This window comes from Prionailurus viverrinus, chromosome B3 (assembly GCF_022837055.1).
Source record: "Prionailurus viverrinus isolate Anna chromosome B3, UM_Priviv_1.0, whole genome shotgun sequence".
Lineage (NCBI taxonomy): Eukaryota > Metazoa > Chordata > Mammalia > Carnivora > Felidae > Prionailurus > Prionailurus viverrinus.
This window is the reverse complement of record NC_062566.1, coordinates 143,191,940-143,218,044: the sequence shown is the minus strand read 5'-3', so window position 1 is coordinate 143,218,044 and position 26,105 is coordinate 143,191,940. Positions and strand designations below refer to the sequence as shown.

At 42.1% G+C, this 26,105-nt stretch overlaps 1 protein-coding gene and 1 gene segment (V, D, J or C); both read left to right on the top strand.

The window, feature by feature from the left end:
• The window catches only part of LOC125168481 (immunoglobulin delta heavy chain-like), a 724,259-nt gene that overhangs the window by 172,542 nt on the left and 525,612 nt on the right, over positions 1-26,105 (top strand).
• Positions 7,462-9,918, top strand: LOC125168479 (disintegrin and metalloproteinase domain-containing protein 21-like). The gene is given in 3 exon segments (XM_047863643.1): positions 7,462-7,929; positions 7,932-8,524; positions 8,526-9,918. Coding segments are annotated over 3 exon segments (2,223 nt in total). The 5' UTR covers positions 7,462-7,526; the 3' UTR covers positions 9,753-9,918.

Sequence of the window (26,105 nt, the reverse complement as noted above, 5' to 3'; positions counted from 1 at the left end):
ACTTTGTCTCACAGGGTCCCCCTTAGGATCTCTTGTAGGGCTGGTTTAGTGGTGACAAATTCCTTCAGTTTTTGTTTGTTTGGGAAGACCTTTATCTCTCCTTCTATTCTAAATGACAGACTTGCTGGATAAAGGATTCTTGGCTGCATATTTTTTCTGTCTAGCACCCTGAAAATCTCGTGCCAATTCTTTCTGGCCTGCCAAGTTTCAAAAGAGAGATCAGTCACGAGTCTTATAGGTCTCCCTTTATATGTGAGGGCATGTTTACCCCTCGCTGCTTTCAGAATTTTCTCTTTATCCTTGTATTTTGCCAGTTTCACTATGATATGTCGTGCAGAAGATCGATTCAAGTTACGTCTGAAGGGAGTTCTCTGTGCCTCTTGGATTTCAATGCCTTTTTCCTTCCCCAGTTCAGGGAAGTTCTCAGCTATGATTTCTTCAAGTACCCCTTCAGCACCTTTCCCTCTCTCTTCCTCCTCTGGGATACCAGTTATGCGTATATTATTTCTTTTTAGTGTATCACTTAATTCTCTAATTTTCCCCTCATACTCCTGGATTTTTTTATCTCTCTTTTTCTCAGCTTCCTCTTTTTCCATAACTTTATCTTCTAGTTCACCTATTCTCTCCTCTGCCTCTTCAAGCCGAGCTGTGGTGGTTTCCATTTTGTTATGCATTTCGTTTAAAGCGTTTTTCAGCTCCTCGTGACTGTTCCTTAGTCCCTTGATCTCTGTAGCAAGAGATTCTCTGCTGTCCTGTATACTGTTTTCAAGCCCAGCGATTAATTTTATGACTATTATTCTAAATTCACTTTCTGTTATATTATTTAAATCCTTTTTGATCAGCTCATTAGCTGTTGTTATTTCCTGGAGATTCTTCTGAGGGGAGTTCTTCCGCTTGGTCATTTTGGATAGTCCCTGGCGTGGTGAGGACCTGCAGGGCACTTCCCCTGTGCTGTGGTGTATACCTGGAGTTGGTGGGCGGGGCCGCAGTCAGACCTGATGTCTGCCCCCAGCCCACCGCTGGGGCCACAGTCAGACTGGGGTGTGCCTTCTCTTCCCCTCTCCTAGGGTCGGGATTCACTGTGGGGTGGTGTGGCTCGTCTGGGCTACTTGCACCCTGCCAGGCTTGTGATGCTGGGGATCTGGCGTATTAGCTGGGGTGGGTAGGCAAGGTGCTCGGGGGCTGGAGGGGCAGGCTTAGATCGCTTCTCCTTAGGTGATCCACTTCAGGAGGGGCCCTGTGGCAGAGGGAGGGAGTCAGATCCGCTGCCGGAGGTTTGGCTCCACCGAAGCGCAGAGTTGGGTGTTTGCGCGGAGCGAGCAAGTTCCCTGGCAGGAACCGGTTCCCTTTGGGATTTCGGCTGGGGGATGGGCGGGGGAGATGGCGCTGGCGAGCGCCTTTGTTCCCCACCAAACTGAGCTCTGTTGTCAGGGGGCTCAGCAGCTCTCCCTCCCTTTGTCCTCCAGCCTTCCCGCTTTCCGAGCAGAGCTGTTAATTTATGACCTCCCAGACGCTAAGTCGCGCTTGCTGTCGGAACACAGTCCGCCCGGCCCCTCCGCTTTTGCAAGCCAGACTCGGGGGCTCTGCTTGGCCGGCGAGCCGCCCCTCCGCCCCGGCTCCCTCCCGCCAGTCCGTGGAGCGCGCACCGCCTCGCTGCCCTTCCTACCCTCTTCCGTGGGCCTCTCGTCTGCGTTTGGCTCCGGCGACTCTGTTCTGCTAATCCTCTGGCGGTTTTCTGGGTTATTTAGGCAGGTGTAGATGGAATCTAAGTGATCAGCAGGACGTGCGGTGAGCCCAGCGTCCTCCTAAGCCGCCATCTTGCCGCAACTCCACCTCAACACCATTTTTAAATGTTTCTTTTATTTTTGAGGGAGAGAGACAGATCATGATCAGGGGAGGCTCAGGGATAGAGGCAGACACAGAATCCAGGCTCTGAGCTGTCAGCACAGAGCCTGATGTGGGGCTCAAACCCACAAATCATGACAACAATACATGACTGGAAGTTGGATGCTTAGCTGACTAAGCCACCCAGGCGCCCCTAGTCAACACCATGTTTAAGAGACACAATCCTTTCCCCACTGTGCATTGTTGGAAATCTCATGGAGGATTTGCTGACTGCATCTGCACAATTCTACATCTTGGCTCCGTAATGAGCTCCACTGGTCTATATGACTCATTTCATGCCAGCAGTACACTGTTGGAGTTAATGTATCTCTGCAATATATTTAGAAGGAAGAAGTGTTCTCCTTCTTCCAGGTTCTCTCCTCTTCATGATTTTGTTTTTTACTTCCATGTGTTTTGTGGTTACATATGAATTAGTATATTTTTCAGATTCCTTTAAAAAAAAGGCATTGGGATTTTCATTGAGATAAAAAGATAAATATAAAATTAACATAAAAAGATACAGCAGAGAAAAAAGACTGTCACAAATACAGAAAACAAATAAACTTCATTAAAATTTGAATTTGGAAAGATAAGTGAAATTTAAAAAATTTAGGTAGCCTAGGGAAATCGGTAAGATTCAAACAAATGCGATCAGAACTGAAAAAGGAGACTTAAATGAACTAAACACGTGAAAAGGATCATAAAGGAAAAACTTAGATATTTATAGGTCAACAATTAGATCACCAAGAACAAATTACACATTTTCTAGCATTATATAATCCACCAATACTCTTTCATGCAAAATACAAGAGGAACAAAACACAAATTAGTAAGAAGGTATCCTTAATGTAAAACCTTCACCCTCCAAAAAAAAACAAGGCTTTATTAAAATTCTACAATATTTAAAGAATAATTAATGCCAATACTTCTCAAACTATTACAAATTGCTGATGAAAAAGACCACTCCCAGATGCACTTTATGAGGACACCTTTACTCTCACAACAAAGCCAGAGAAACACACCACAAGAAGGGAAACTACAGGCAAAGTCTCAGATCAACATACATGCAAAATTCCTTGATTAAGTCCAAGCCTACTGAATTCAACAGCACACTGAAAGGATCGTACATGATAATCCACTGTGATTCATCCCTGAGATGCAAGTATCCTTCAACATACACAAATGCAAAAATGTGATGTCCTCCATTAACAGAGGGAAAGATTGAATCAAAGCCATCCTTTATTTATTCATAAAATAATTAGACACAGTTTTTTCATGAACAAAAAACACATCTTCATCATTTAAAAATAACTCAATTAAAAAGGAGAAGGAAATTACTTCCACATGATCATGGCCACTATGAAAGCCCACACCTGACAGCATATTGAACATAAAATACTAATACCATTCCTGCCACATCAGGAGCCAGGCAATGATGGTCATCCCCAATAGAAGTATTCCACATGATAACGTGAAGAATAACTATGCCGCCTCAAACCATATCATCATGTGACAGTCCTTATTTGGATGAAAGTCACGGGAGAAACAGCCAATCCAAGGACACTCAGACCCTCCTTTGTCCCTTGACAGCAGGATATAAATCTCCCTTGGGAAACTCCCCTTCCCTGTACCAGGAGGGGAGAACCATCCTTAGCACCAGAATAAGGAACTCAGGGACAAGAAGGTTGTGAAAACAAACCTAGGTATTTGTTGACTAATTAAATACCCCAAAACCACACCTTTGCCTTGACTCTTGCTGAATCCAATGTTTTGTTGTCTGGAAGGCACAAGTGCCACCTGCTTTGTTCATTCTCTGGGTGTCATATTATTAGGAAGCCCAGGCACTTGCAAAAGGAAATTTATTCTCCCCTTTAGATCAGTCTTATGTCAATTGAATCCTTACACCGGGTGAAAACCCAGAAGAAAAGAAGGGAAAGGCATTCTTCTCCTACAACTGGAAGAAGTACCCACAAACTTTGGCAATAAAAAAATAAAAGACATTTAAATCAGTAAGGAGGAAGGAAAATTATTTGTGTGCAGACGACATGATCTTAAACATAACAAAACCCTAGAGATACCACAAAAAATATTAGAACCAGTTTTTTAAAATGAGGAAAAGCGCAGGATGCACAATGAGCACAATGAACAAAGAAAATAAATAAAAATAAACCACGTATGATTCTACACACCAGCATGGAAATATATGCAAAACAAATAACAAGATTATACAACTGAAAATGGCACAGAATAAAGTACTTGGGATTAAACTTTATAAATTATGTAAAATAATTGTAGAGCGAAAATGACTTTTGTTGATGAAAAACATGGAAAAATGCACAAGTTCCGCAAATATACCTGTGCTCACTGATTAGAATTATTCATATTGTCACAGCACCATCCACACAAACTATTGTAGAAGTGCATCCCTAAACCTGCCATTCACTTTTAAAGAATCAAATCTAAGTCTGCAGTGTGATACATATGTAAGAGGACATGCAAATAGGGCCCTCTCTGTGCTGACAAAACCAGCCCAGCCCGACCGTGCAGCTGGGAGAGGAGCCCCAGCTCCAGGGGTCCCAGGTGTTCCCATTCTGTGATCAGGACAGAACACAGACACCTCACCATGGAGTATGTGGTTGGCTTGGTTTTCCTTGTTGCTTTTTTAAAAGGTAATTCACGGTGAACGAGAGACACTGAGTATGTGAGTGGACGTGAGTGAGAACCAGTGGATGTGTGACAGTTTCCTGACCAAGATGTCTTGCATCTGCAGGTGTCCAGTGTGACATGCAGGTGGTGGAGTCTGGGGGAGACCTGGTGCAGCCTGGGGGGTCCCTGAGACTCACCAGTGTAGCCTCTGGATTCACCTTCAGTAGTTCCAGCACGAACTGGGTCCGCCAGGCTCCAGCGAAGGGGCTGCAGTGGGTCTGACGGATTAATACTGATGGAAATGGCACATACTACACAGATTCCATGAAGGGCCGATTCACCATCTTCAGAGACAATGCCAAGAACACGCTGTATCTGCAGATGAACCTGAGGGCGGAAGACAGGGCCACAAATTACTGTGCAAGAGACAGGGTGAGGGGACCTCGCTGGGAGCCCACACGCAAATCTCCCTGCAGGAGGGGATCAGCACCACCAGGGGGCGCACACTATGCACAATTCTGCTTTGTGTTGCCAGGAGCAGGTGCAGATGGAGGTTACAGGCAGGTTTCCTGTCAGGGTCTGGGGGTTCCTGTCCACACAGCAGTTTCCCCAGGGAGCCTCTCTGGACACAGGATTCTGTGCTTACCTATTAACTCTCTGAATTAGATACCTGTTGTCATAGGAAAACTGCACTAACATGCACAAAAGACACAGTTGTTTGCATTGCTTACTCCTGTCCCTCAACATGACTGAATTACAGATTTTCTGAGGCACAACATCTGAGCCATTAGAGGAGTCCCAGATGCACTCCCTGTGCAGCCAGGACCACAGGATCCCACAGCTCCCCATTAACTTCACCCAGCGCTTGTCCCAATCAAACAACATGACACTCCCTCCTGGCACTTGCTACGCAGGACGTTAAATGAGCTACAGCTTTATTCAATTCCTCTAAAGAAGAGATAAATCATCTCCATGTATTAGTCTGGATTCTCCTGAGGAACGAACCCAAAGCACATTGGTTTCCATGACTAAAGAGGTTGGGAAGTCCCATGATCTACTGTCACAAGCTGGAGACCCAGGAAAACCAGTGGTGTAATATGTCTGATTCTGAACTAGGGTCTAGTCTCAGAACGTAGAGATCTGATGTTATAACTCTCATAACAAGGGCCAAGGGGACCACTGTTCCAGTTCAAACAAGCACATGGGAAGTAAAAATGAGGGAATTCTTCCTCCCTCTGCATCAGATTCTATTCAGAAACTTAATGGAATGGGTGATGCCCAGACAGGAACCATGGAAGGAAATGCCAGTCTCTTTTGGAAACACATCACAGACATCCACAGAAACAGTGGTGAATCTGGGCACCCATGACTCAGTCAAGATAACCCATAAAGTTAATCATGACAAGTCAACTTCCTGTAAACGTGGAGCTCAAAGACTGAAGACTTGAAATTAAATTAAAAATAAAAGAAGAAAATTAAATACATACATATAGGAACTATTGGGACTACCTCAAAATAGCACGTGTCTGCACAGTGAGGGAAACAATCAACAAAACTAAAAGGCAACCTATGGAATGGAAGAAGATATTTGTAAATGACATATCCTCAGGGTTACTATTCAAACTATGCAAATGTTTTTCAATTATTTTCACATTATCAGTAGAGAGTGTGTCCATGCCGTTCAGCATACTGTCATGTGAGAAGCAAAATTCGTGTCTTCCACTTTTGTTTTGTGTTAGGATCTCACTGAACATGACACCAACACTCTTCACAAAACTTGAACCATACAGTACAGTACTGTTAATTACAGGGGTAATGTTGTGGAGACCCCTCTAGAACTTAATCATCTTGCATAACACAAAATCATAGCCCTTGAGATCTACTCCTCATTGCCCCTCCCGCCAGCCCCTGGCAACTGCCATTCCCCTCTCCATTTTATTGTTATCAAATCCTAAATTCAGCTGAGTATTTCTGGAAAGTTCAATGTTCAAAGTATTAGTTTTGGTGGGAAAAGAAGTTCGTATTTATTTAGGAGGCTAGCCACCTGGAGAAAAGGCAGACTCTTCTCCAAAAGCCAACTCTGAAGGTTTCTGCCCAACCTAGGGGATTTTAAAGGACTAGACGGTACTTAAACAAGGGAGTTCCACGGTCGATACCATTTTCGATCATGTGCAGCCTCCATGGTGCAAGCTGCCAACGTAACCTCAACTCCCCTGCATCTATCTCCACCTGAGGAGAGAACCTCACAGGCATGGGAGAAGACTGCTAGAGGCCAGGAAAGAACCACAATAAGGGATTAGAGGGGAAATCCCCTGGGGCTCACACATGTTCAGCAGTACCTTCTGTTCTCCCCAGATGGCATAAGAAAAAACTAAAATACAACCTTGTACTTCACCAATCATGACACAGAATACTGGGAAATGTTTCCTCAGTAAACTCAGAGGAAGCTTCAAAGCAACAACCAAAAGGATCAAATGGCTTGCAAATAAAAGCCAACCAGAGTAAGACATGTAAAATTACAAAGCGATGTTTTTCAACACGTACAAAGGTAAAATTGACAGTCTACCTCCATATCCCATGGAAGTAGGAAGCATTGGTCTCCATAATGAGGAAAAGCAGTCATCCAGAGAAAGTGACCCAGCAGCACCACAGGACGTGGAATTGGTAGAGAAGTTCAGTGTGTTATAATTGCATATCCCGTATCCGAGTAGAAGGAGAAAAGATGGAATGTGTTGAATAGGGCCGTGTTTCTGGGTCCAAGACCCTACCCATGTCCATGTGAGCACTGTTGACCATGGCCCACCTGACTCTCCCACATCCACCCCAGGTGAACGGATGAGCAGGGTCACCCAATGCCACACCCTGTGACTGTTACCTAACCCCACAGGTGGCCCTGAGGTGTAGGGTGCTGGCCACCCGGTCCAGCCCTCTGTTCTGTCTGATGGTCTAGACCTGGCTTTGCTGAGGATCCTCCATTTATCCATTCTCACTGGCAGATGTCCCTGAGCAGGGGCATGAGGCTGGCAGAGGGCCAGGTCACCCTGAGGGCACCCCTCTTGCTGTTTGCACTCTGGGCAGTGCTGGCTCCTGTCCAAGGTTCTCAAGGTTGTCCCTCATGGCGCTACATCTCTTCTGAGGTGGTAATTCCCAAGAAGGAGTGGCACCACGGCAAGGGCGTTCAGATGCCTGGCTGGCTGTCCTATAGCCTGCATTTTGGGGGCAAGAGCCATGTTATCCACATGAGGCACAAGAAACTCTTTTGGTCCAGACATTTGCTGATGATGACTCAGGATGATCAGGGAGCCTTGCAGATGGACTACCCCTTCATCCCTCCAGACTGTTACTACCTCGGCTACCTGGAGGAGATTCCTCTTTCCATGGTAACCATGGACACGTGCTATGGGGCCTTGAAGGTATCATGAAGTTGGATGACCTTGCCTATGAAATCAGACCCCTCAGCGATTCCCAACGGTTTGAACACGTTGTTTCTCAGAGAGTGGCAGACACCAATGCAACGGGACCTACTTATAACCTGGGATATAAGGGGGATAGGAAACCCCTGTTCTCTCAAGCAAATATCAGTGCAGCCCCCAGGATCTCTAGTAAGTTGTATTCATCCCGTCATGGAATTTTGAAAGGACTTGTTCTCAGTTCCAAAACAATGTATAGTGTGTTCAACAACGTGTCAAAATGTGCCCAATTCCTCGTAAGGCTTGTTAGCTTGACTGACTCAATGCTTCAAGGTATTGATGTAAGGCACTATATTTCCTCCATGATCATTTATAATCTGGAAGATCCAGTTGTCTTGAACAATTTTCAGGTGCCAGGGAGTCCGATTCATATCTACTTTCAAAGACACTTGTTTGTTGCTTTTAAACCACATACAGCTTTACTTATGAACAAAGATGCACCACATGAACTTCAGTTTCAGCCAGCCACGTATGCGGTATGCAGATCAAAATCCATCATCTCACTTGCTTCTCTAGGCAGACATTTTTTTATTGTTGTCTGTGTTAGTAGCCCAAAAAATTGCAAAATCCATTGGTATTTTTTATGACAATAAGTTTTGTGCATGCCAGAGGAGGTCTACCTGCATTATGAATCAATACCCTATTATGACAGATTCTTTCAGTAACTGTTCCTTCGTTCATATGCAGCATGTAGTGGTGAATAATTTTTGTGAGTGCATATTTGACTCAGGACTTTCCTATTTCAATAAAAGCCTGACTCACGATCGTTGTGGAAACTATGTAGTGGAGCCAGGTGAGCAGTGTGACTGTGGCTCCTTCAAGCAGTGCTACAACAATCCCTGCTGTACGAGTGATTGTATCCTAACCCCTGGCAGCAAATGTAATACAGGCAGATGCTGTACAAACTGCACCTATTCCGATGCTGGGACACTCTGCAGGCCAATCCAAAATATATGTGATCTTCCAGAATACTGCCGTGGGGTGTCCGTGGAGTGCCCTGATGACTTCTATATGCAAGATGGAACCCCGTGCACTGAAGAGGGCTACTGCTATCATGGAAACTGCACTGACCGCACTATGCACTGCCAAGAAATCTTTGGCAGAAATGCTGTGAAGGCTGAAAATGTCTGCTATACCATAAATCAAAAAGGCAGCCGATATGGACACTGCAGAAGAGACCCAGGGGTATTCAAATCTAAACCCTGTTCCCCCACAGACATGCAGTGTGGAAGGCTGCAGTGTAGTTACGTCACCCATCTCCCTCAGCTGCAAGAGCATGTTAGATTTCATCAGTCTGAGATCTCAGGGTTCTGGTGTTTTGGGCTGGATTCGCATCGTAGCACAGGAACAACCGATATTGGTCATGTGAGAACCGGTACCCCCTGTGCTCCTGGAAAGTTCTGTCAGGATACCTACTGCAATGGCAGTGTGGCTCAGCTGAACTATGACTGTATCCCAGAGAAATGCAGTCACAGAGGGATATGCAACAATAACAGGAACTGCCATTGCCACGTAGGCTGGGATCCTCCACGGTGCACTGAACGAGGCACTGGTGGGAGCACAGACAGTGGACCCCCTCCAAGAAGAATGCGGTCAGTCAGGCAAAGTCGTGAATCCGTGGTATATCTCAGAGTGATCTTTGCTAGAATCTATGCCTTAATTGCTGCATTCCTCTTTGGTGTTGCCGGAAATGTCAGAACTATAAACAGACAGAAAGTTACGGAAGACACTGTTGATCAAGACAATGCATAATTCAGCCTCCAGACCCCTAAACAACTATAGACAAGCCACGTGGCTCATCTGTGAAAATACAGTAATGAGGCGGCACAGCTAACATCCACGTTTCCAGGGGTCTGTGGGAGACACAGGGGTCCACAGGCACATCATGGACCTGACACCAGGTCTCTGATGCGTCACTGAGCAGAACTCTGAAATAAACCTTGAAAACGGCATGCTTGTGGCCTCTATGTATTTTGGTAAGCCTGTAAGAGCCCAAACGGTGCCTAAGACTCTGTGCAGAAGACCTGAGTCAGCAGCTGTGTCTTGGGCTGAGGTTTCTGGTTCCAGAAATAAGAGAAGTTGCCACAAGCTCCTTTAGGGACAAATTCATGAATTTTCCCCAAAACTGTGCTCTTGCACACTGAGCTTTGTCTCATTCTTCAGGTGACCTCTCATTTCCTGGTCCCAATATGGGTTCAGGGTGATGGAGGGCTACCACCCGCCCATACTGCCTGTCCCACAATGGGGTGTCTGTGGGCTGTCAGGGAAAGGGACATGGATTCTATCCCAGCCAGTGCAAGCTGTGCCTCCCTGGAGAGCAAATTTCCAAATGTGGGAGACTGAGACTATGAGGCTGAAAGTAGCCCCCAGTGAAATCAATCAGAAAGGTAGGCACAAGTGCCTATGGATGTCTCTGGCATTCCGAGGGAGCCCGTTGAATATGAACCCCTTTTCTCCTTCTTTTCTCTATTTTTCAGTGAGTTCATCCTTTGATGAGGGTCTGCCTAGGATTTCCACTTTGGTTCTCCCAAGAAGCTTCTAGAAGTCCTGCAGAGTTGAGCCTGTGAAAAGTTAGGGACCCCTTTTCTAAATATTTTTTGCTATTTTTACAGTTGTCTAGAATATATTTTAAATCATAATAGTGATATTAAAGTCTGTTTATTTTCTTCTGAATTAAAAATACACAACTTTTTAATAGTAATTGATTAGGAAATTTTCAGAACTAAATAGTAACTGTTTCAGAAATTACTTTGGAATAAGAATTTATCCCATAATTCACCAATAGATGTAAAACACATGAAGCACATAACAGGATTTTCACTTCAGTTCATACCTAGAATCCTTTTGTTGGTGCAGGTAGTCTTGTAAGTTGTACCAATGTGTCCCCATGCATGCACTTTGTCTCAAAGACACATGGTTACACAAAGTATTAGACTGCCATGTGTACACATATTCTCCACGTTCCAGGGCAAACAGGTAATCATACTTTCCCAGCACCTCCTGAAATTCCCGTACAGCCACACTGCATGTTCCCAGCAAGAATGCGTCCAGGAATGTTTGGGAAGGAGGGCCAAACAGGTGCCCTGGCCACCTGCTCAGTAAACTACAGAAGGATGCTAAGTGAACTGTGGAGTAACACCAGCCCTTCTGTCTGTTTGGACACACGTGTTACAGATGCAGACCTGTTCAGTTAACACCATACATGTGCTGGAAACGTGAGTTTACCTTCAGGATGAAGTAAGAATGTGTCCTGTGGAGGATCTAGCACCCACAGGCCACACCCACTAATTGATGGGAGTCTACACACCAGCACACAGTGATGTGGGCTTCAAGTATAGTGCTGGGTCTGAGCTGACAAGCAGAATGTGGCTGAACCTAGAGCCTAGAAAGGTGAAGGGGAGGAAGAAATTCTCCACCAAATGTTCTTGTGGACCAAGAACTAAGTTCACATGACCTGGATGAACAGGGGAAAGAAACCAAAGTTCATTGTGTGTGCACAGAGGTCCCCCTAGATACACATTAACTAGATCAGAGAAGTGATGGCCCCCTAAACTGACATTAATGAGCTAAGCAAAGTGAGTGCCCCCTAGAGTAATATTAACTAGATAAGTGAACTGTAGTGTGCCCCCTAGATTTACTAACTAGATAAAGTGAGTGCCCCCTCAGATATACACAAATCAGATAAGCTAAGCAGGTGCCCATTAGATTTATATTGACTAAATAAGTAAAGTGTAGCGTGCACACTAGATTTACATTAACTACATAAGCTAAGTGAGTGTCCCCTAAATTTACATTAACTGGATAAGCAAGGTGAGTGCCCCTTAGATTTATATTACTTAGGTAAGTGAAGTGTAGCTTGCCCCCTACATATACGTTAACTCCATAAACTAAGCGAGTGCCCCCTAGATATACATTAACCAAATAAGCAAAGTGGAGTACCCCCTAGATACCCATTAACTAGACTGGCAAAGTGACTGCCCTCTAGATTTATGTTAACAAGAGAAGCAAAGTGAGTGCCCCCTAGATGAATAACTAGATAAGTGAAGTTAGTGACCCCTAGATTTACATAACTAGATAAGCAAAGTTTAACCTGCCCCCTAGATTTATATTAACTACAAGAGTGAAGTGAGTGCCACCTACATATACATTAACTCCATAAGGGAAGTGAGTGCCCCCTATGTATACATGAAGGAGGTAAGTGAGGTGAGTGCCCCTAGAATTATATTAACTAGATAAGGGAGAGAGTGCCCATAGATATACATATACTGGATAAGCAAAGTGAGGTTTCCCTAGATTTACATTAACTATCTAGGCGAAGTGTAGCTTGCCCCCTAGATTTACATTCACTACATAAGCAAAGTGAGTGTGTCCCCTAGATTGACATTAACTAGATATGGGAAGTGTAGCTTGCCCACGAGATTTGCATTTACTAGATAAGCAAAGTGAGTGCCCCCTAAACATACATTAACCGGATAATTAAAGTGAGTTCCCCCTATGCTGACATTAACTCGATAAGCAAATTGAATGCGCCCCAGATATACATTAATTAGATAAGCAAAGTGTGCTTCCCTAATGTGTCCCATAGATTTTCATTAACAAGACAAGGAAATGAGTGCCCCCTAGATTTACATTAACGAGATAAGTGAAACGAGTGCCCCATAAATTCACATTAACTAGGTGAGTTCAATGAGTGCCCACTACATAAAAATTTACTGGATACGTGAATGATCCTAGATTTACATTAACTACATGAGGGAACTGAGTGCCCCCTAGATTTACATTAACTAGATAATCACAGTGAGTTCCCCTAAATGTATTTCAACTAAATCAGCGCAGTGCCCCCTAGATTTATATTCACTAGTTGCACTAGATCAATATTAACTAAATAAGTGAACTTTAGTGTTCCCACTAGAATTACATTAACTACATAAGGGAACTGAGTGTCCCCTAGATTTACATTAAATCGATAAGCAAAGTGAGTGCCCCCTAGGTCTATATTAACAAGATAAGGGTGATGAGTGCTCCCTAGATATACGTTAACGAGATAAGGGAAGTTATTAACTCCTAGATACACATTAACCACACAAGCAAAGCATTGCCTGCTGTTTTCAGCAAAGCCAGAAAGCAGTGTTCTGCTTTGCGATGTGTTCCCTGTAATGTCCTACACCAGGACATACCTATTTGATTTCCCACATGTCTGACTTACTTCACTTATCCTGATGCCCTCAGTTTCCACCCATGTTGTCGCAAAGGGCAAATTTTCATTCTTTCTTATGGATGAATCATAGAATTCCACTGTACATACAGGCCACACTTCTTTTTACCCATTCTTTTATCCGCCACTGTGCACCTTGCAGATCCACCCTGGTTAATATGCCAGATCCGATCGAAGCAGCACCCCAAGCCTGGAAGTGTGCAAGCAGCACAGACAGGGGCCACACCACTCCACAGTGAATCTTGCCCCTGGGAGAGGGTAAGATAAGGTACACACCAGTGTGACTGTGGCCCCAGCGGTGGGCTGGGGGCAGACATTGGGTCTGACTGCAGCCCCGCCCACCAACACAAATTACACCAGACAGCAGAGGGGAAGTGCCCTGCAGTTTGGAGCCACCACAGGGACTAACAAAAATCATGAAACGGAAGAACTCGCCTCAAAAGAAATTCCAGGAAGTAGCGACACCCAACGAATTGATCAAAAACGATTTAAGCAATATAACACAACAAAAATTTAGAATAATAGTCATAAAAGTAATCACTGGGCTTGAAAAAAGCACAGAAGAAAGCAGAGAATCTACTACTACAGAGATCAAGGGACTAAGAAATAGTCATGAGGAGCTAAAAATACTATAAATGAGGTGCAAAATAAAATGGAGGTGGCCGTAGCATGGACTGAAGAGGCAGGGGAGAGAATAGGTGAATTAGAGGATAAATTATGGAAAAAGAGGAAGCTGCGAAAAAGAGAGGTAAAAAAATCCAGGAGTATGAGGGGAGAATTAGAGAACTAAGTGATGCAATCAAATGGAACAATATCTGTATCATAGGAATTCCAGAAGAGGAAGAGAGAGAGAAAGGGGCTGAAGGTGTATTTGAACAAATAATAGCTGAGAACTTCCCTGATCTGGGGAAGGAAAAAGGCATTGAAATCCAAGAGGCACAGAGAACTCCTTTCAGATGTAACTTGAATGGATCTTCCACATGATATATCATAATGAAACTGGCAAAATACAAGGATAAAGAGAAAATTCTGAGCAGCTAGAGATAAACATGCTCTAACTTACAAAGTGAGATCCATAAGAGTAATGGCAGACCTATCTACTGAAACTTGGCAGGCCAGAGAGGAATGGCAGGAAATCTTCCATCTGAGGAACAGAAAAATGCATCCAAGAATCCTTTATCCAGCAAGTCCGTCATTCAGAATAAGAAAGATAAAGGTCTTCCCAAACAAACAAAAATGGAAGGAATTCATCACCACTAAACCAGCCCTACAAGAGATCCTAAGGGGGATCTGTAAGTGAAATGTTGCAAGGACCACAAAGTACCAGAAACATCACTACAAGCATGAAACCTACAGATATCACAATGACTCTAAACCCATAACTTTCCATAATAAGACTGAATGTAAATGGACTATATGCTCCAACCAAAAGACATAGGGTATCAGAATGGATAAAAAAACAAGACCCATCTATTTGCTGTCTACAAGAGACTCATTTTAGACCTGAGGACACCTTCAGATTGAAAGTGAGGGGATGGATAGCTATCATGCTACTGGAAGTCAAAAGAAAGCTGGAGTAGCCATACATATATCAGACAAACTAGATGTTAAATTAAAGGCTGTAAAAAGAGGTGAAGAAGGGCATTATATAATAATTACAGGGTCTATCCATCAGGAAAACCTAACAATTATAAATGTCTACGTACTGAATATGATAGCACCCAAATATATAAAATAATTACAAACATAAGCAACCTTATTGATAAGAATGTGATCATTGCAAGGGACTTTAACACCCCACATACAACAATGGATAGATCACCTAGACACAGGATCAATAAAGAAACAAGGGCCCTGAATGATACATTGGATCCAATGGACTTAACAGATATATTTAGAACTCTGCATCCCAAAGCAACAGAATATACATTCTTCTCGAGTGAACATGGAACATTCTCCAAGATAGACCACATACTGGGTCAGAAAACATCCCTTCATAACAACAAAAGAACTCACATCATACCATGCACAATTTCAGACCAAAATGCTATGAAACTTGAAATCAACCACAGGAAAAAGCCTGGAACACTTCCAAAAGCATGGAGGTGAAAGAACACCCTACTAAAGAAAGAATGGGTCACCCAGGCAACTGGAGAATAAATTAAAAATTATGTGGAAACAAATGAAAATGAAAATACAACACTCCAGGGGGGCCTAGGTGGCTCAGTCGGTTGAGATTCCAACTTCAGCTCAGGTCACAATTTCCCAGCTTGTGAGTCCAAGCCCCACGTCTGGGTCTGTGCTGACAGCTCAGAGTCTGGAGCCTGCTTTAGATTCTGTGCCTCCCTCTCTCTCTGCCCCTAACCCAAACGCATTCTGTCTCTGTCTCTTTCAAAAATAAATAAACATTAACAAAAAAGAAAATACAACAATCCAAATGCTTTAGGATGCAGCAAAGGCAGTCCTGAGAGGAAAATACATTGTAATCCAAGCCTATCTCAAGAAACAAGAAAAAAATCCCAAATACAAAATCTAACAGCACACATAAAGGAAATAGAAGCAGAACAGCAAAGACACCCTAAACCCAGCAGAAGAAGAGAAATAATAAAGATCAGAGTGGAAATAAACAATATAGGATCTAAAAAACTGAAGAGCAGATCAATGAAACCAAGAGTTGTTTTTTTGGAAAAATAAACAAAATTGATAAACCACTAGCCAGCCTTCTCAAAAAGAAAAGGAAGATGACCCAAATAGATAAAATCATGAATGAAAATGGAATTGTTACAACCAAACCCTTAGAAATACAAGCAATTCTCAGGGAATACTATGAAAAATTATATGCCAACAAACTGGACAACTTGGAAGAAATGGACAAATTCCTAAGCACCCACACACGGCCAAAACTCAAACAGGAAGAAATAGAAAATTTGAACAGACCCATAACCAGTTAAGAAATTGAATCAGTCATTAAAAATCTCCCAAAAAACAAGAGTCCAGGACCAGATGGCTTCTCTGGGGAATTCTACCAGACATTTAAATCAGAGATAATACCTCTAGTTCTCAAGCTGTTCCAAAAAATAGAAAGGGAAGGAAAACTTCCAGACTCATTCTATGAAGCCAGTATTACTTTGATTCCTAAACCCGACAAAGACCCTACAACAAAGACAACTACAGCCCAATATCCCTGATGAATATGGATGCAAATATTCTCAATAAGATACTAGCAAATCGAATTCAACAGCATATAAAAAGAATTATTCACCATGATCAACAGGATTCATTCCTGGGCTGCAGGCCTGGTTCAACATTCGCAAATCAATCAGTGTGATACATCACATTGATAAAAGAAAAGACAAGAACCATATGATCTTGTCAATTGATGCAGAGAAAGCATTTGACAAAATTCAGCATCCTTTCTTAATAAAAACCCTCAAGACACTCGGGATAGAAGGAACACACTTGAACATCATAAAAGCCATTTATGGAAACCCCACAGCTAATATCATCCTCAATGGGGAAAAATTGAGATATTTCCACCTGAGATCAGGAACACGACAGGAATGTTCACTCTGACTGCTGTTGTTTAACATAGTGTTGGAAGTTCTAGCATCAGCAATCAGACAACAAAAGGAAATCAAAGGTATCAAAATTGGCAAAGATGAAGTCAGCTTTCACTTTTTGCAGCTGACATGATACTACACATGGAAAACCCAATAGACTCCACCAAAAGTCAGCTAGAACTCATACATGAAATCAGAAAAGTCGCAAGATACAAAAGCAATGTACAGAAATCAGTTACATTCTTATACACTAAAAATGAAGCAACAGAAAGACCAATGAAGAAACTGATCCCATTCACAATGGCACCAAGATTCATAAAATACCTAAGAATAAACCTAACCAAAGATGTAAAAGATCTGTATGCTGAAAACCATAGAAAGCTTATGAAGGAAACTAAAGAAGATGCAAAGAAATGAAGAAACATTCCATGCTCATGGATTGGAAGAAAAATATTGTTAAAATGTCAATACTACCCAAATCAATCTACACAATCGAAATTGCAATCCCAATCAAAATTGCACCAGCATTCTTCTCGAAGCTAGAGCAAGCAATCCTAAAACTTGTATGGAACCACAAAAGACCCAGAATAGCCAAATATTGAAGAAGACCAAAGCGGGAGGCATCACAATCCCAGACTTTAGCCTCTACTACAAAGCTGTCATCATCAAGACAGCATGGTATTGGCACAAAAACAGACACATAGACCAATGGAATAGAATAGAGACTCCAGAATTGGACCCACAAATGTATGGCCAACTCATCTTTGACAAAGCAGGAAAGAATATCCAATGGAAAAAAGACAGTCTCTTTAACAAATGGTGCTGGGAGAACTGGACAGCAACATGCAGAAGAATTAATCTAGACCAGTTTCTTACACCATTCACAAAAATAAACTCAAAACATGTAAAGGACCTGAATGTGAGACAGGAAACCACCAAAACCCTAGAGGAGAGAGCAGGAAATAACCTCTCTGACTTCGGCCACAGCAAATTCTTACTTGACACATCTCCAGAGGCAAGGGAAGTAAGAACAAAAATGAACTATTGGGACTTCATGAAGATAAAAAGCTGCACTGCAAAGGAAACAATCAGCCAAATTAAAAGGCAGCCAACGGAATGGGAAAACATATTTGCAAATGACATATCAGACGAAGGGCTAGTATCCAAAATCTATAAAGAACTCATCAAACTCCACACCTGATAAACAAATAATACAGTGACAAAATGGGCAGAAGACATGAATAGACACTTCTCTAAAGAAGACATCCAGATGGCCAACAGGCACATGAGAAGATGCTCAACATCGCTCCTCATCAGGGAAATACAAATGAAAACCACACTGAGATACCACCTCACGCCAGTCAGAGTGGCCAAAATGAACAAATCAGGAGACTATACATGCTGGAGAGGATGTGAAGAAACGGGAGCCCTCTTGCACTGTTGGTGGGAATGCAAACTGGCGCAGCCATTCTGGAAAATAGCGTGGATGTTCCTAAAAAATTAAAAATAGGTCTACCCTATGACCCAGCAATAGCACTGCTAGGAATTTACCCAAAGGATACAGGAGTGCTGATGCATAGGGGCACTTGTACCCCAATGTTTATAGCAGCACTTTGAACAATAGCCAAATTATGGAAAGGGTCTAAATGTCCATCAACTAAAAATGGATAAAGAAATTGTGGTATCTATTCAAAATGGAATACTACCTGACATTGAGAAAGAATGAAATGTGGCCTTTTGTAGCAACATGGATGGATCTGGAGAGTGTTGTGCTGAGTGAAATTAGTCATATGGAGAAAGACAGATACCGTATGTTTTCACTCTTATTCGGAACCTGAGAAACTTGAGAGAAGACCATGGGGAAGGGGAAGAAAAAAAAAGTTAGAGAGGGAGGGAGTCAAACCATCACAGACTCTTAAAAACTTAATAAACTGAGGGTTGATGGGGGTGGGAGGCAGAGCAGGGTGGGTGATGGGTATTGAGGAGGGCACCTGTTGGGATGAGCTTTGGGTGTTGTATAGAAACCTATTTGACAATAAAATTCATATTTACAAAATAATCTAATTTAATTGTCATTACTATGTTTTTTTAGTTTTACGTAAATTTTTTCAAATTCCATTTTATTTCCATCATTTTACTTTAGTCTACTACAGTATATTCACTTTTTCAAATTATGAAATGATTTCTTTTTTTTCTTTTATCTTTATTCTCTTTTTCATTTCTTTACTTTTTTCTGAAATACAGAACAAAAAATTCATATTTATTTTTAATTTTTATTAAAAATATTTTTCTTTAATCTTTTCTACTATACTCTTTACTTTTGTGTATATTATTTTCAAATTCTATTTTACTCCCATCTACCCATTTTACTCTACTTCAGTGTATTCATTTTTTCAAATTCTCAAATGATTTACTTTGCCCCCTTTTTTCCCCCTAATCTGTCAAACCACTTTCAACACCCTAAAAAAAAGACACCTAGGATGTAGCATTAACTATTAGATTTGTGTGTGTATGTTTAATTTTTAATTTTAATATTTTTTAATTTTATTGTTTTATTTCAATATTTATACTTCACTAATTCCTTTTCTCTCTTCAAAATGACAAAATGGAGGAATTCACCCCAAAAGAAAGACCATGAAGAAACGACAGCCAGGGATTTAACCAACACAGGTACAAGCAAGATGTCTGAACCAGAATTTAGAATCACGATAATAAGAATACTAGCTGGAGTCAAAAATAGTTTAGAATCCCTTTCTGAAGAGATAAAAGAAGTAAAAAAAAATAGCCAGAATGAAATTAAAAATGCTATACCTGAACTGCAATCACGGATGGATGCAGCTGTGGTATAAGGATGGATGAGGCAGAACAGAGAATCAGTGATATAAACTTATAGGAAATAATGAGGCAGAAAAAAAGAGGGAGATTAAGGAAAAAGAGCATGATTTAAGAATTAGAGAAATCAGTGACTCATTAAAAAGGAACATCAGAATCATAGGGGTCCCAGAGGAGGAAGAAAGAGAAATAGGGGTAGAAGGGTTATGTGAGCCAATCATAGCGGAAAACTTTCGTAACCCGGGGTAAGACACAGACATCAAAATCCAGGAAGCACAGAGGACCCCCATTTGATTCAACAAAAACTGGCCAGCAACAAGGCATATCATAGTCAAATTCACAAAATACTCAGGCAAGGAGAGAATCATGAAAGCAGCAAGGAAAAAAAGTCCCTAACATACAAGGAAAGACAGATCAGGTTTTCAGCAGACCTATCCACAGAATCTTGGCAGGCCAGAAAGGAGTGGCAGAGTCTATTCAGTGTGCTGAATCAGAAAAGTATGCAGACAAGAATTCTTTATCCAAGAAGGCTGTCATTCAAAATAGAAGGAGAGATAAAAGTTTCCCAGACAAACAAAAATTAAGAGAGTTTTTGACCACTAAAACAGCCCTGCAAAAAATTTTAAGGGGGACTCTCTGAGGGGACAAAAGATGGAATATGTATATGTATATGTATATGTATATATATATATATATATATATATATATGTGTGTGTGTGTGTGTGTGTGTGTGTGTGTGTGTGTGTGTATCAAAAGCAAGAAAGATTAGAAAGGACCAGAAAACACCATCAGAAACTCCAGCTCTACAAGCATCATCATGACAATAAACTCGTATCTTTCAGTACTCACTCTAAACCTCAGTGGACTCAATGCCCCAATCAAAAGACATAGGGTAACGGAAAGGATAAGAAAACAAGATCCATCTATATGCTTTTCACAAGAGACCCACTTTAGACCTAAAGACACCTTCAGATTGAACATAAAGGGAAGGAGAACCATCTATCATGCTAATGGTCAACAAAAGAAAGCCCGAGTACCCATACTTATATCAGACAATCTAGACTTAAAAATACTGTATCAAGAGATGCAGAAGAGCATTATATCATGATCAAGGGGTCTATAGACTAAGAAGACCTAAAAATTGGAAACATTTATGCGCCAAATGGGAGAGCACACAAATATATAAATCAATTAATCACAAACATATAGAAACTCACCAATAGTAATACCATAATATTAGGAGACTTCAACACCCCACTCACAGCAATGGACAGATCATCTCAACAAAAAATCGACAAGGAAAGAATGGCTTTGAATGACACGCTGGACCAGATGGACTTAACAGATATATTCAGATCATTTCATCCTAAAGCAGCAGAATATGCATTCTTCTCCAGTGAACATGGAACGTTCTCCAGAATAGACCATATACTGGGACAGAAATCAGCCCTAAGTAAGTACAAAAAGATTGAGATCATACTGTGCATATTTTCAGACCACAATGCTGTGAAACTCAAAATCAACTACAAGAAAAAATTTCGAAAGGTAAAAAGTACTTGGAGACTAAAGAACATCCTACTAAAGAATGAATGGGCTAACCAAGCAGTTAAGAGGAAGTTAAAAAGTATATGGAAGTAAATTAAAATGATAACACCACAACCCAAAACCTATGGGACACAGCAAAGGTGGTCATAAGATGAAAGTATATAGCATTCCAGGCCTTCGTAAAGAAAAGAAGAAAGATCTGATACACAACCTAACCTTACACCTTAAGGAGCTGGAAAAAGAACAGCAAATAGAACCCAAAACCAGCAGAAGACAGGAAATAATAAAGATTACAAAAGAAATTAATGCTATCGAAACCAAAAAAACAGTAGACCAAATCAATGAAACCGGAAGCAGGTTCTTTGAAAGAATGAACAAAATTGATAAATCACTAGCCAGTTTGATCAAAAAGAAAAAGGAAAGGATGCAAATAAGTAAAATCAAGAATGACAGAGGAAAGACACAACCAACCCAACAGAAATAAAAACAATAGTAAGAGAATATTATGAGCAATTATATGCCAACAAAATGGGCAATCTGGAAGAAATGGGAAAATTCCTAGAAACATACACACTACCAAACTGAAACAGGAAGAACTATAAAAATTTGAACAGACCCATAACCAGTAAGAAAATAGTATTAGTAGTCAAAAATCTGTCACAAACAAGAGTCTAGGGCCAGATGGCTTTCCAGGGGATTCTACCAAACATTTAAGGAAGAGTTAACACCTCTGCTCTTGAAGCTGTTCCAAAATATAGAAATAGAAGGAAAACTTCCAGACTCTTTCTGAAGCCAGAATTACCTTGATTCCAAAAGCAGACAGAGACCACACTACAAAGGAGAACTATAGACCAATTTCCCTGATGAACATGGATGCAAAAATCCTCAACAAGATATTAGCCTACCATATCCTACAATACATTAAAAAAATTATTCACCTCGACCAAGTGGGATTTATACCTGGGATGCAGGGCTGGCTCAATATCTGCAAAACAACGTGATTCATCACATCAATAAAAGAAATGACAAGAACCACATGATCCTCCCCAAAGATGCAGAGAAAGCATTCGACAAAATACGGCATCCTTTCTTGATAAAAACCCTCAAGAAAGTAGGGATAGAAGGAGCACACCTCGAGATCATAAAAGCCATATATGAATGACCCAACACTAATATCATCCTCAATGGGGAAAAACTGAGAGCTTCAATGTGCTTAGTGTTACTACAATAGTGAAGAACTAAGGTTTCTCTGCACAGCATTCTGGGGCCTAAATTCCTTTTTCTGGTGCTAAGGACAGTTCTCCCCTCCTGGTACGAAAAGGGTGTATTTCACATAGGAGATTTATATTCTGTTTAGGGAACGAAGGATGGTCAGTGCGTCTCTGCACTGGCTGTTTCTCAAGCATGTTTCATTCCAGTGGCATATTTGGGGTGGCATATTCTGCTCCCCTCCACCATGTAATGCTGGAGTAGAGACACTGGAATAAATGTCCTGTGAGTCTTGACAGGAACCTCCCTGCAGGGCCGGGCCTAGACGGCAGGGGCCTTTCAGTACTACCCAGCACCAGGCTGCTACCCCAGGTGAGTAGGTTCACACTGGGTGGGGAAGACTTTCCTGTCAGAAGCCAGTGTTTCCTTTTCCTGAAAGCAATCTAAAATATGAGTAGGATGAGGGATGCTAAAGGGTCTTTAAATATCCTGTTCCATCAGAGCATTTAATGAACTCAGGCAGTGAGAAGACACTTGAAGACGCTGCTAGCCCAGGGCTTTTAGATATCTTCATCTAAGAGATGGAAACCAGGATGCATTTATTACCCCATTTTGTGCAGCAGTTTGGAGTCACGCTTATCCAGGAATAAGACGATCAGATATCAGAGCCAACAACAGGTTCAGGTGGTCTCTGCCTCATTCAACACTGGTCCACAATGGGGAGAATTTCCTGTAAGGTCTTACCACTCAGGGGCAGGAGCTCAGTCTGCACACAGTTCAGGAACCTGGCCAAGGACCCATGCCCTCAAACAAGGATTAGACTGGTGCTCTCTGAGTCCCAATGTACACGGTCTCTGGGACCGTCTCCAGATGGTTCTGGTCCTGTGTATGAAATACTCTGTCTCATGACTATGCAAATAGTCCTAAGAGCACTAGGTTAAGTACGGGTGTGTCTGTGCCCTGAGAGCATCACCGGAAAACGCCATCGTCTACCGGAGACCCTGAGACACATTCCCTCACAATGGACTGGAGCTGGAGAATCCTCTACCTCGTGGCAGTGGCTACAGGTAAGGGTCAGCCAAGTCCCTGGACAGAGGAGAGGACCAGGACCAGTCAACATTGATTTCATCCACTCTTGTCCCCTCTCTACAGGTGTGCACTCACAGGTTTTGCTGGTGCAGTCTGGGGCTGAAGTGAGGAAGCCTGGGGCATCAGTGAAGATCTTCTGCAAAGCATCTGGATACAGCTTCACTGATTACTATATGTACTGGGTGCGACAGGCTCCTGCACAAGGGCTTGAGTGGATGGGAAGCATTGACCCTGAAGATGGTGCTACAAGCTATTCACAGAAGTTCCAGGGCAGACTCACCTTGACAGCAGACACATCCACAAACACAGCCTACATGGAGCTGAGCAGCCTGAGGTCTGCAGACACAGCCATGTATTACTGTGCAAGGACACAGTGAGGGGTTGTCAGTGTGAGCCCAGACACAAACCGCCCCGTAGAAGAAGATCAGGACCACTAGGGGGTGCACACTATGCACCATTCTGTTTGTGTTCCCAGGAGCAGGTGCAGGTAGGGGTTGCTGGAAGGTTTTGTGCCATGGCCTGGGGCTTCCTCTCCATACAGCAGTTTTCCCCAGGAAGCCTATCTGGACACATTGTCTGTGCTTGCCCACTTGGGTCTGGTTTACAAAGTTTGTTTTACCAGGAAAACTATAATTACATGAACAAGAGATAGAGTCTCTTACAATTGCTTACCCTTGTACTAAATATCAATGGTTTACACGTATCCTGATGCACATCAACGGAACATTTACAGGAATCCCAGGTGTGCTCATTTTGCATCTAGGACCACAGGATCCCAAAGCTCCTCTTATCCTCACGCTGCTCTTGTCCCAAACACCATGACACCTCATTGATGTCACTTTGCTTCTCAGAACTTTATATGTGTTAGAGTTTTCTTCAAATACTTGAAACTACAAGAGAAAAAGCATCTACGTGTATTAGTCAGGATAATCCTGAGGAACAGAACACATAGCACATTGGCTTACATGACTAAATAAGCTGAGAAGTCCCACGATATACTATCACATGCTGGATACCCAGTAAAGTCAGTGGTGTAATTCTCATCTGATTCCAAACTAGTGTCAAGTCTGAGAACATGGGGACCTGATGGTTTCACTTTCACTCCAAGGGCAAGAGAAGTCAATGTTACAGCTCAAGCAGGCACACAAGAAGTAAAAATGAGAGAATTTGCTTCACTTTTATTTTTATTCTATTCATAACCTTAACGGATTGGGTTATGCCCACTTCCCAAGACACCAAACGCAAGAACACAGTGCACACAGCACTCACTACAAACCCTTCCTGAAGTGCCAGTCTCTGTACAGCATATGAACTCTTCTTAATGTAGCCATTACTCTCAGAAGCTGAAAACATAACAGGTTTTCTAAAACACAGAAGAAGACAGAGACCTAGACAATATGAGAATATGGAGGAATCCATCCCCAAAGAGAGAACAAGAAAGGATCATATCCAGGGATCTAATCAAAACAGATATAAGGAATAGGCTTAAAACAACAATAGTAAGGATAATGGATGGGCTTGAGAACGGCATAGAAGACATCAAGGATATGCATACCACAGAGGTAAAAGACATAAAAGCTGGTCACCGGTGAAATTTAAAAATGCTATGAAAGAGACATGATGCTTACTGCATATAATAATGGGTGGAAGCAGCAGAGGAATGACTAAGTGATATAGAAGATAAAATTGTGGAAAATAAGGAATCAGAAAAGAGAGGGTAAACTAACTTCTTGGGTAATGGATGTAGACTTAGAGAACTCAGCCACTCTGTACAGTGTAGTAAAATTCCTTTCATAGGAGTCCAAAAAGAAGAGAGGGAAAAAGAGACAGAAGGTATATTTGTGCAAATTGTAGCTGAAAGTTGCCCTAACCCAAGGAAGGAAATGAACATCCAAATCCGGAAGGCACAGAGAACTCCTATCAAAATCAACAAAAGCAGGCCATTACCAAGATAAATCAGAGAAAATTGACATAATATAGAGATAAAGGAAAAATCCTAAAAGCAGCAAGAGAAAAGAAGTCCCTAAGAAGGGAAGGCAAATAAGGTTAGTTCCCTTCACAGAAACTTACCAAGAGAGAAGGGAGTGTCATCATACATTCAATGTGCTGAATGGGAAAAAAATAGGCAGGCAAGAATACTTTATCCAGGAAGTTTGTCATTGAGAAGGAGAGATAAAGAGCTTCCCAGACAAACAAAATCTAAAGGAGCCTGTGACCCGTAATCCAACCCTGCAAGAAATACTAAAGGGGACTCTTTGAGTGGGAAAGAAAGACCAAAAGCAACAAACACTAGAAAGGAACAGAGAAAATCTCCAGAAAAAAAATTACATTACAGAAACATTGTGATAACAATTACACTAATATCATATCTTTCAGTAATCACTGTGAATGTAAACGAACTAAAAAGTCCAGTCAAAAGACACAGGGTATCAGAATGGATTAAAAAAACAAGATCCTGAGGCGCCTGGGTGGCGCAGTCGGTTAAGCGTCCGACTTCAGCCAGGTCACGATCTCACGGTCCGTGATTTCGAGCCCCGCGTCGGGCTCTGGACTGATGGCTCAGAGCCTGGAGCCTGTTTCCGATTCTGTGTCTCCCTCTCTCTCTGCCCCTCCCCCGTTCATGCTCTGCCTCTCTCTGTCCCAAAAATAAATAAA